The sequence below is a fragment of the Larimichthys crocea genome, chromosome X (genome assembly GCF_000972845.2).
Source record: "Larimichthys crocea isolate SSNF chromosome X, L_crocea_2.0, whole genome shotgun sequence".
Lineage (NCBI taxonomy): Eukaryota > Metazoa > Chordata > Actinopteri > Sciaenidae > Larimichthys > Larimichthys crocea.
Window position 1 is genome coordinate 20994112 of NC_040020.1, and position 12562 is coordinate 21006673.

The 12562-nt window shown below is 41.3% G+C and overlaps 1 protein-coding gene across 1 annotated transcript in view; it reads left to right on the top strand.

The window, feature by feature from the left end:
• Positions 1–12562, top strand: part of cttnbp2 (cortactin binding protein 2) — a 91346-nt gene that overhangs the window by 33999 nt on the left and 44785 nt on the right. Inside the window, exon 3 of the mRNA XM_010739159.3 lies at positions 10442–10672. Within this exon, the coding sequence (XP_010737461.3) occupies positions 10442–10672 (231 nt within the window). The remainder of the gene's footprint in view (positions 1–10441; positions 10673–12562) is intronic.

Sequence of the window (12562 nt, forward strand, 5' to 3'; positions counted from 1 at the left end):
GACCACCACCATGACGGAAAAGCAACTGTTTTACAGTATACTGTTTGTTTTTCTTTCTTTTTTCTTTTAGAAAAGCAGTTCGACTTCTGGCTACAACATTTACTTAATCTAGAAAATCTAGTATTTGTGTCCTGAAGCTGAATTTCTTGAGCTAGACGCACTGAGTGCTATGTCTCACTTTTCCACTCTCACTGAGAACATTCTGTCAATACTAATCCACTGCATTCACTACAAGGAGAGTTTGGTGGATATTATCGTGAGTTTTTCGCATCCTGTTTAGTCTGAGGTCAGGATGGGGTTTAGTTTATTGAGTCAGTCTGGTCAAAGAGAAATGCATGTGCTACGCATCACGGGAGAGTAGCAGAGTTTTGAGTTTTTGCAGAGCCGCAAAGAGATGACTTTTCTTTTATGAAGCAGGTGAAGGTTGTTTTGATTTGCCGTGACGGGTGGATGAATTCACGTACATACCTAAGCTGAACTGTGTGATACACACAGGCACTGACCGTGGTTTTGGTGAACCTCAAACCTCCATAATTGTCGCAGCAGTACACACAATTATGTTTTGGTTTTTGACATGTCGTATGCAGCTCTACACTCGCACTTTATTTATAGCAGCCAAAAGTGAGCACTGCAATTAAAAGCCAAAGGCTGTTCGCTATTCACATTCAACTACAGTGGAGGAAAGTAAATATAGTACAGTAGGTAGCATACAGGCAATCTGTGTGATCATATATCCAACAGCAAAATGTGCGCCAAACAATATATAGAGAGGATGAACAAGCATTTCTCAGGGATGTGTGAAGATCATGACAACAGCTGTACTGCTGGTTTTTCAGGAACTGAGGGTGGACCCGTTAACTGAACACAAACTACAAAGAATTTTATTCAGAATCCTTACCGCAGTGACCCGGGTTTGATTCCAGCCTGGGTCCTTTGCTCCACGTCATCCCTTCTCCATCTCCTCTCTCTGATTTCCTGTCTATCTCTCTAACTGTTGCCCTCTAATAAAAAGCAGAATATCGTGGTGTGTGTAGTTAAACCTGTTAAATCTGTTAATGGGGGTGGCATGCCTTGCTCAAGGGCAACTCAATAACTGTGGGAGTGGAGTCAATTCATTGAATTTTAGTAATCAATCAACGAATAAAGTTAATTATGTATGAAGCAAAAATGCCACATTTGAACTGATTCCTTTCCCGCAAATGAAATGAAATGATCTCCGTGTTGGACGAGTTTTGGGTGATTAAAAAGATGATGCCGTTCAGGCTCGGTGACACTTTTGAAGCGTCAACTCGTTGCGTAACGCTGAGAGGGTCGTGCGTGAACGCTGCTTGGCAGAGGAGGCAGTAACTATCTGTTCTGCTCTTTCTCACCTTTCATTCCCCCTTTCTCTCGCTCATCCATTTCCCCCGCTCTCTGACAGTCTTTCCTGGCCTTTTTCTTTCTTCCTGCCCCCCCCTCCTCTCTGAACCTCTGTTCTTTTCTTTTATCTCGATCTAATTTATACCGTGCCTCCCCCTCCCTTGTCCATACTGTAGCTCACGCTTGGTTATCCGTTTCTCTTTGTCAAATCAAATCCTTTTGCTGTTATTGATCCTTCCAGCAGAGTGAAATCCCTCAGTGATTGCAGGTCATTGAGTGTCAGATGCTCTCTTTCACTCACTGCCGGGATAGATGGATGGGTAGATAGATATCTGATTCACTGTTACAGTAACCACCAGCCATCATCACTCTGCATACTGATGGAGATTTATGTGATGTGTTTGAGAGGTATCCCTCACATTTGAACACACAATGTGTTCTGCACCTACGTATTGCCTACTGCTGTTATCATACATGAAACAACTGTTAAATAACACTATATTATTATTTCTCTATATTGTAAATTAATGTCATGGTATATTTTAGTGAATACTATTTATATGTTTACTAAGCTGTTGAAATACTAAAGTCATATACAAAGAACAGCATAGAAATAACTAATTGTGATCAAATATATATTGACTTTTGTTGTAGTTGCTTCGCATTGTGATGATACGTGGCCAGATTTACCCGTTAGTGGCAACTGGAACTAAACTGATCACAGTGACTGAGGAATAGAGCTGTAACTAACCATTCTTTTTATTATCGATGAATATGAAGATTATTTTTTGATAAATCAATTAGTTCTCCGGTCTATAAAATGTCATAAATTGGTGAAAAATGTTGATCAGTGTTTCCCAAAGCCCAATTTGACAAATGTTTTGTTCACAACCTAAAGAGCTCCAGTTCACTGTCATAGAGGACTACAAAAAAAAACAGAAAATAATCACACCTGAAAAGCTGAAATTGGATAATTTTGACACTTTTTTCACAGGAAATTATTCAAAGTGTGGATTAATTTAATAGTGGACAACTAATCTTAGCAGCTCTATGCAGGAGTGTGTAGTAATGTTATGCTTTGTAAGTGATTCATCCGCTCACTCTGTGCAGGTTTTCTAAGAACTACCACTATTGTTACTGTAGTTTGACCTGCTGATTTGGGTCATTCACCAACACCGTCAGCAGTTGGAGCTCCAGTAAAAGCGGTGGCAGCTCAGAGAAATAATTAGAGGGCCTTTAGCACTTAGTGTGTGGTAATTCCAGGCCCTGTTTTTTCAGGATTAGTTAACAGTATACGAAGTGGGTATACTTGTCAGTCCTGTGTCTGAGGTTTGTTTTTATGTTTATTGAGTTTAAATGTCACTGGGGATCACAGCTCCCTGACTGATAATTTGGGAAAATGCGCATCAAAGCGAAGAGGGGTTAATTGGTGTGTGTGCGCATGTGTGTAAATGACAGATGGGGGCTGAGGATGGTTGCCACCATCCTCAGGGTCAGAGCATCCTGCGGGACTAACCACCCCCTGCTAAGACACACACGCACAGACCGAGAGAGTCCTCCAATGTTTTGAAGGCTTTTATATCTCTAGAGACCAGTAATGGATCCAAAATGATCACCCCGCCCTCCACCTCAGCCAATCCCTGCTCTTAATTCGCTCCTCGATCGATGCTGTTTGTCAACTTGTCGTTGCCCTGACCTAGAAAACCAAATCAGGATTGGAGTCAATGAGGAGGCACCTTAAGAGTGCAATGTAAATCAGGTCGGTTATGATGCAGAGAAGATGCAGAGTGTTGATGCTCTGATGTGTCATTTCTTACATTTGTACCCTGAAATTTTCTGTGGTCGCGATGGCACAGTTTGTGAGTATGTGGAAGTCTGTAAGTTGAGCATTAAGAGGGTGCGCTGAATTGTTCCCTGTATATATGGCGAAGCAGATTATGCACTTTGTCTTTTATTTTCAACTGAAAGAAACAAACTTTTTTTTATTTCAGTCAGGAAATTGAGGACTATACAATATACAGTATAATATACAATTTGAACTATCACATGGACAAAAGTTTAACTTGTGATGCAAGGATATAAATCTTTCATGATTCTATCTCTGCACCTCTCACAGTATCTGTATTCTTTAGTTGAGTCAAGTGTATTTGTACCTGTAACTGAGTTAAACAACCTCACCCCTCAATGAAAAGAAAAAAAAATCTCTCAGCAATAACGTGAATAACAGCACTTGAGCGAATGTTCAAATGCCAAGTGTCCTTGAGCAAGGCGAGCCCCGCAGACACACTCCATCGGTCACAACACATCACAAAAAAAAAAAGACAGATGTGAGAGCTGCTCCAGCTTGAAGGTAGGGGTTAGGCTGAACGGTTGACAACCTCGTCACACTGACCCGACCCATGTGCGGCTGAAACAGGAACCCACAGAGGGAAAGGTCGATATATATTGACGCGACTGGCAGCACAGCGAGGCTCGGCAACAAAAGCGACCGGCAGCACAGCAACTGACAGGAAGTGTTGATTAAAAAGCCCAGCAGCAGGAAACTGGCACCGCTTATGAAAAAACACTTAAGCTTTAGTCGCTGTGATTAGGCTTCTCGGGGCACACATGCATTCCCAAAATATTCAGGACATTTACAGGCTCTTAAACAAAATAAAAGAGTCAATACTCTGAAAGAAATATGGCAATAACTTCAGTCTAATTTAGATTACTTTGCACTTGTAGATATACCATGATGCTGAACCTCTACACACACGTTAACACATGCACTTTCAAGATATTTGTACCAATGTGTACCCAAGATAAAGTCCTGAACATTTCTCTGGCTGAGCGAATAAAAAAACACTTGTGTAATGAACTACCGGCTGCTGGCAGAGAGAAGCAGGAAACTGATGTCGAGGTGTGATTCATCAGAGCGTCTGTTTGGAACGAAACACCTATTAGACTGAGTGCGTCTCAAGTTACGACCGTCTTTATGCTTCCTGCATACACGACAGTAAGAGCAAGTTGCTCCTCCTCACCTCATTTCTTAATTATTTTCTCTTTAATCATTCGGAGCAGAGCCAGCTGACCGTGAACACTCCGTCAGCAGCGTTCCTCTCATCACTTCGAGGTGTTTTCCTCATTTCAAGGATTTCTCAAAACGTTCCAGCTCTGCTGTTGGACACTGAACTAAGCATCAGACCACTTGAATCGAGCCCCCTCGAGCGCAGGCTTCTCTTGTGATCTGATGTTTGCTTGTGTGTTTTTCCCGGACATGAACAGCTCCTCTGTTTGATCTGATGATTTCTGTATCTGTATCGGAGCTGTATTGGCACACAGCCACTGACTTGACATTCACACAGTCCCGAATGGAGTCAAATGAGACACTTGAATACACGCTGCTCTTTTCTCTGCCATGTGAAGTTTGGAGTACCCTCCGCTTCTTTCTGATGAGGGCCTTTCTGTGCCTTTCGGTTGCTAGGCATTTTTCTGCTCCACTGCTCTCTCTTTCCTTTCTCTCTGATTTTATTTGTTGTTGCCGTCCTTCCTCGCAGCGTTTGTCATTTCTCCACCTCTATCATCCGTCTTCCACTTTCTTCCATCTCCTGCAGAGATTTATCTTTTTGCTTTTCTGCAAAGACAAACTGCGTTTCTGGCTGCTTTCCCTGAACCCTCTCACCCACTGAGTGCAGCATGCCTGTAAAGGTTGATGCTAATAATACTTGGGTCTCTCTCAGAAGCCTCCACCACTGCTGCACTTGTAAATACTATAGTATTACTATAGTATTACCGTTGCTCCTCTTGTAATACAGTACCTTCCCTCCAAACGAGTAGGTAAACATCTTTTTAAATCTGTTATTGCCGGAGGCCTGCGGTGAAACTGAAACGTGGGCATGTTGAACTTAAATCCTCTCTCTTAAAATCTGACCTTGATCAGAAGTATGTGGGCCAAAGAAATGTAATGTTAAGTATATCTGTTTAAAATTGTGCTGATAAGGCGACAGGTAATATAACTGTATATCATGTAACGGTGGAGGTTTGGCAGTGCAGTGTTGTCATGTGAGGTAGTTGTTTTTGTTTCACGTGTTGATGTGTGGTTATTTTAAACAACTTCTTTATTGAATTCAAAGAACAGTTACTGTATCACAATGCCGTTATCACAATAGAAAAGTACGTATACTGTGACAGATTTTGGTCGTGGCACCCAAGTCCTCGCATCCTTGAAACGGTAATTTTGTATGTTAATGCAAAGTCTAAGCGCCAAACACCTGCCTCATGTGATTACACGGTGTTACGTGACACCCGTAGCGGATACGTTACACAGACAGCTTTTATAGTCAAGATGAGTGAATGTGATAAAACTGGGAGAAAAAGACAGTAGTGTGTTTTCACACATAATAAATCAGATGCGTTCACGCCAACGTATCCTTTCTCAAGTCCTGAAGCTGTAAAATACTACAAAAAAGGGGGGACACAACAATAAAAACTCACTTGTGATCATCAGTCACTCTGTCAAATTCCGGGTTCTTTAAATTGATGAATGGGGAAGTCAGTTAATAAAGTTTAACACAAATGATTGACAAAGAATTTAATTTACCCGATAGATGAAGCTTTCTAAAATGAATAAAAAAATGTCATGGTCTGTTTGTCTAGCTTTGTTTTCATTCAAATGTCTCAATTCACCTGTGAGAATCTCAGGACGAAAAAAGAAAATGGATATTATAAGATGATTTCATTAACATAGTATCCCTACGCACACATCAGTAAGATCAAATATAAAGAAAATAAAAGCAGAAATGAAATGAATTAAACTCCACTCTGTGTGCGCTGTAGCTTTCTTCTAACAACAACCAATGGATCTATGGGATCAATAGAGCCTTAGGGGATCTCAGCGCCTGACAGCTGATGAGGTCTCAAAGGATTTATCTGTAACCCGGACGCTGTAATAGGATGACCCATGACCCTGAGCCTCACAACCAGGAAATATTGACGAACCTTTCCATAGCTCCAAACAGGAAGAGAAACAAGGCAAGCTAAACAAATGGAGAGGTTTAATTATGCATATAGAATGGAGGATCAGAAGGGATTACTGTAATAGCAGTGGATAACAGAGGTTAAACTTTTAATAATTAGATCTACATAACATGAAAACAAGAAAGGAAAAAACAGGAGTGGGCTAGTATGACGAGTTGAGGCCTGTAAGATTTTTTTTTTTTCCTTCTCTTTGTATATTCACCCAGGAATACACTCAACCAAAAACCTTCAATCTGATAAGTGTTCACCCTAATGTTAAAGCTGAAGAGCAGCAGCCGGCTGATTGAGAGCTGTAATGGTCTCTGGTCCGTTGTAAATATTTATGTGAAGATCCCGGGAGGTGAAGGCCAGTTTAAAGATGTCACCGCATTATTTACTCCAGAGATTTCCAGATTTCCTTCAGACGCTTCAGACGGTGCCTTCAGGGGATTTGTTGAGGGATCTATCTGTTGAGTTTAGAGCTGAGAAGTTGATGAGTACTTTGATAATGTAATATTCGTATCGAGGATTGACTTGTTTTAATGCAGTGGTTCTCAAAATGTGGGGTCAGCCACACTGGTGGAGGCAGGAAATATTATGTAGTGATACTAGCCACACTGGTGGAGGCAGGAAATATTATGTAGTGATACTAAGTTAGATGAATATGACTTATGTTGGGGGAAAAAACTAACAAAAAGAGTGTTTTAATGTTGTTCTGCTGAGCTTTGTTTTAACCAAAATTCAAAACACCGATCCTTTTACATTCAAAATAATTATTAATTATTGATTTCAGCTTCTGAATTTCTTTCTTTTTTCTTTTTTTTTACTTTTATTGGACAAAGGTGTGTGTGTGTGTGTGTGTGTGTGTGTGTGTGTGTGTGTTTACGACTCCAATTGGATTCCCACCTTTCCGATCTTTCAACACCGACTTTTTCTTCCTCAGCATCTATCTTTCCTGTTGTTCCTCTCTGTCACTCACACATGCACACCTTTCCTCTGCGGTGTGTTTATGTTGGCCTGCTCACAGTCAGCCATCACCATCAAAGAGCTGCCTCAGGTCTTCTCTGGATTCACCATCAATCTTTCTGCTCTGTGTGTGTGTGGTGTGTGTGTGCGCGTTTTGTTTGACTCTCCAAACTCCATCTCCTTCTTTGGCAAAGCATCTCGAAACACCTTCCTGTCCGTTCCTCTCTTTGTCCCTGCTGTCTGTTCTTCAGTCTCTCACACTCTCTGGCTCTTTGTCTTCTTTTCTCGCCTCCACATTTAATTTAAAATGTCTCTCTCCCGGTTATTAAATATTCCTCCCTCACCAACCTTCTGCTACTGATAGATATGAATCATGACTCTTTAAATACAGTCCTCTAAAACCGTTTAATATCCACGCCTGCAGTGGACATTGTGAAAGAGAAAGTGGCTCAAAGATTAAATATGTGTTATAATATAATAATATAGACACTTTATCTCCATATCAAAGCTAGGTGAAGTGTTTCCTGCAGGTTTGTAGCTGGTTTATCTCACTATATTATTCTTCTCATACTCCTATAAATTGTGCCTTTCTGTTTTGGATATTTTAGAATCATCACACTCTCATCTTCTTTCTTTCTTTCTTTCTTTCTCTCTTTCTTTCTCTCTCTCTCTCTCTCTCTCTTTCTTTCTTTCTTTCTTTCTTTCTTTCTTTCTTTCTTTCTTTCTCTCTCTCTCTTTCTTTCTTTCTTTCTTTCTTTCTTTCTTTCTCTCTCTCTCTCTTTCTCTCTCCACTTATAGTCAGAGGGTTTGGTCTCCCTCCGTGCAGCTGCTGTGCCACAGCCAAGTGGGTTTTGGTCTGGTATTATTTGACCGTTGGATTAAGGCGAGTGGTCATCTGGTTGTGGTCAGAATGATTAAGAGCAGAGGTTTGACGAGGCAAATTTTACTGTAGCTGTACTGATGGGGCCAACCGATGTCAGTTTGAAGCTGCAGTTTGGATAACACTGGACTTTACGGCGGCTTTATCCCATTTACTAATCCAGTGGATCTGATGAAACGATCCCTTCAGCTGTTTACTGCAAGCACCTATCTAGGAACCTGGCTGGGGTGAAGAGTCGGAGGTTGGCGAGTTGGAGAGTGAATATGTTGTTGTGGTATCCAACCAGCAGGACAAAATAATTCACCTATTTTAATACTTTTATCTTCAAAAAAGACAAGAAGGGATATTAAATATCTACTGCTTTAAGTCAAATAAATGTTTATTCTAAAACAAACCAGTCATGTTTTTTGACACAGTACCAATCTCTGCTATAGTTGGTATTCTGCCGACTTGAAAACATTAATCCTGATCTTTTAATAATATTTGATGATTCATATGATGTGGACAATTAATCTGTGCATGTAAATGCAGGTTTGGGTATAATTTAATTCAGCTTTATCATCAATGAAATACAACACGCTACAAATATATCTGGCACTAGACAAGAGTAGACCCGTTTTAAAGGTTAAACATGCTCATTTGATCCACACAGTGGATGTCGGTTTTCATCTTCTTTTGTCTGTCGATCTTTGTCATGTTTGTATTTTGACGGCGGAACACCTGCTGTGCGTCGCCACATGGAGATGTTGTAAACCTTCACCCAAACGGCAGCATCCAGTCATCTGAGGAAGATGAGGGGCGGTCTGCATGAACTTATGATGCCGCTCATGGTGTTCAGCCCAGTGAATGTGTAAAATCACAGAAAACCAAAAGGCTCAGTGTGGTTGATATTGCGTATAAACACATATGAATGCAGGAAAATTAAAGTGAAGTTTGATTCTCCACTAAAAGTTGTGTGTGCCATTTGCTGTTTGGAATGTTTGCCACCCCGTGCTTCCGGTTCATCTGCTGAACATCGTTCTATTTACATTCTCTTGGAAGTCAAAGCAAGAAGATGAATGATAAACATCAGAGGCTGCAGCTGTGCAGCTCAAGATTTTTCATCCATGGTGGAGGTTTACAGTCAGTCGAGACTTGTGTAGTTAAATTAAGCATTTTGCAGGTAAAAAAACACGATATACGATCTGGCTGTGATCCCCATTTTGAACATTTTGCTGTGATCACACCACCTCTGACCAGCTCTGAGGACTCCATCTCCCATTGCCATCTGTCTGTGTAACCTGAGAGCAGCCCTGCCTTCTGCAGTGTTGAGTGGTTGTGGAGTCAGGCAGGCGGTCTCACAGCGGTGGTGGTTGGGGGGGCGTTCAGGGTCCGCAGCATGGTCTGATGGACCGGACTTCCTCTTAAACTACAAAGCATTGGGAGGGAGTTGAGGCCAGAGGCATGAGGGCGAGGCAGGGTGCTGATGCTGCAGGGACTAGTAGAGTAGTAGCACTGTTAAAGCCTGATTATAGCCACAAATATCGCTCGCTCTGTCATTATTGGTTGTTTGATGTCAAGAGATGCTCTTCTGCAGCTGTTCGGGAACCTGAACCTTTCTTGAGCTAAAGCTGGGTGAAGTCCAGAAACTTAAGTGTATTGACTGCCTTGAATAGCTTTTGTACTATGAGCGATGGGATTCCACATGAACACACCTCTGTCAACGTTCATATAGTTTTAGATATTCTACATTAGACGCATCTCTCTATGGTCATCTCACTGTTTTGTAGTTTGCAAGGTTTAATCAGAATTAAGCAAAGTTTGAATCATTTTATTAAACAATACTTTTAACATTATTGTTGCTGATTTAGTCCTGAATACTTCAATCCTGAAGACACATTTTCTGAGGGCTATAAAACGCAGCAATGTCTTGCCTTGTTATTCCTCATTGACCATATTCTTTGATTAGTTGTGGGCAGTTCAGCTAAAGAGAAATTTTTTCCTCTTAGTTCATCTCACTTGAATGATTTTTAGAGTTCTGCAGATAAAACAATCCATCCAGAAAAATTCAATAATTGGAGAAAGTTCAGTTGCAGTATATCACACAAACACTTATACTGGCGTAAGTGATGAGCAGGTTCTGAAACATTGTGCTCCTTGTTTATTCCAGTTTGATGTGGTGATACAAATTTTTAGGATTTATCGTCTTCATGGAGTCAAAATGAACCCTGTTTGATTCTCCCCTCCTCTTTTCTTCTCTAGGCTCAGAGGAAGGAGGTGTTCCTCCAAGAGCGGTACGGCCACTACAGCCTGACCGACCCCTTCCTGGCACTACAGAGGGACTTTGAATGCGGGGTCCCCGGAGGAGACAAAGAGCGGCGGCCCCTGGGCTCCAGCCCTATCTCTGTCCTGGAGGCCGTCATGGCCCACTGCAGGAAGATGCAGGAACGCATGTCAGCCCAGCTGGCTGCTGCCGAGAGCCGCCAGAAGAGAGTAAGACCCCGAGGAGGAGGGAGGAGGAGGGTTTCTATTGGTGCATGTTACTTTGATTTGTGAACGAAAGACACTAATATTGATTTTTAAATTGACATTCGTCGAGTAATCCCTGCTGTGTTTAAGACTTCATTCATATATTGTAGTCAAGGAATATTAGTTTCCCATAATGCTGTTATTAGTCAGTGGACACTCAGTTTTCAGTCTATGACCAACAAATGCACTGCAGGTTCAGGCAGGCACACACATTACAACCATTGGGTCAATAATTATTATGCTTTGGCGCCACGACTGCACTGACTAAGATGGCTAGAATCCGTTAGAGTCTGGACCAGTTGGGACTGAGTCTCAGCAGAAAGAAATCATGTAGTATGTGGTGTTTGATCATTTGTATGATTTGCCTTCTGATCCAGTCACTGCCCAGCGTCCTTATCAGATCATTTTAAAAAGTATATAAATTAGAAATGACTGTCCCTTTTGAAATCCGAAAATTTGAATCATCAGTTAAATACCTGTCAGTCGACTGAGATTCTTCAAGTGGAGCTGTGTGGTTTTATTTATTTATTTATTTTTTTGAAGATATTTGGGGTGCACACTCCACCAGGTGAGCTATCAGGGGAATACTTCAGTCCTTATTAGTAGCTGCAAAGTGAGCGCTCATCGCTTTTTACTCTGCCCTCTGGGTAACATCAGGTTGTCCTCTCCTGGCAGAAGTCCAGTGGAACAGAGGCCTTGTCCAGTCAAGCACTGAGATAACATTATCTTCTGTCTTCTGCTCAGAAATGGTGAAGTTACGGCTCAATAACATCCTACGATATAGACTCTTTTGTTTGATATACTATCATAACTTGGCGTATTTATGATATCACATGACCGTTGCTGTCAACCTGAACGTCTTGCCAAACCCCAGTTCAATAATAAATTGCTTGATAGTCTGTATGGAAAAAATGGGAATGAATAGTTGAATATTCATGTTGAGCAGCCAAATCTGATTCAACTGACAAAATTTGGGTTCAGCCCTAAAATAAACATTTTCGGGGGGGGCGGTCGGTAGCGTAGTGGGTTAAGCGGCCGCCCCGTGTGTGGAGGCAACAGTCCTCGCTGCAGCTGGGCCCGGTTCGAATCGGACCATTTATTGCGTGTCACTCCCCCTCTCTCTGCCCCTGCTTCCTGTCTATCTTCAGCTGTACTATCATTAAAGGCATAAAAGGCCAAAAAAATAATCTTTTAAATTAAAAAAAATTAAAAAAAATTCTGAATGACATCACTTTGTGGAAGATTAATGACGGGTACAAATGGACAGGGGACACAGGGAGTTAATGTCTGAAGCACATAAAGATTCAGATATTCTTTGACAACCTCTGAACTCACATACATAATGTGCCTCTTGACTGCCGAGCTAGTTAGTAAAGTGAATCTTTAAGTGCAGGGGAGGCTGACAGGAGGTGGCGCTAGAGGAAAGTCAGTGAGTCACCACCCCTGTTTATCGTGAATGTATGTACTAGCTTCAATGCGAAACCATTCACAATAGATTTTGCACTCTATATTATTTACAACCATACAGCTAAAATGACTCAACTCAAAAATATATTACATTTTTACCAAATAGATAATTCTGACCTTGTGTTTATGTAAATCAAGCTTAATTGCAGAGAGTCTGATTAAATGAACATAAATAAGACATGACTGAAATGACATACATAAAAGACATCTGGGTGTTTACATCAGCAGGGATTTCCTCTGTTTGACCACAGATTGTGTTTATTTACATGCAAGTCAAATCTCTGTGGTGGAATTTCTCCAGAGGACAATATGGGAAAGACAAAAGTGCATGTTTGTTTGTCTGCATTTGTGTTTTTACAGACTGAATGGGCATTATTGGGTGTGTGT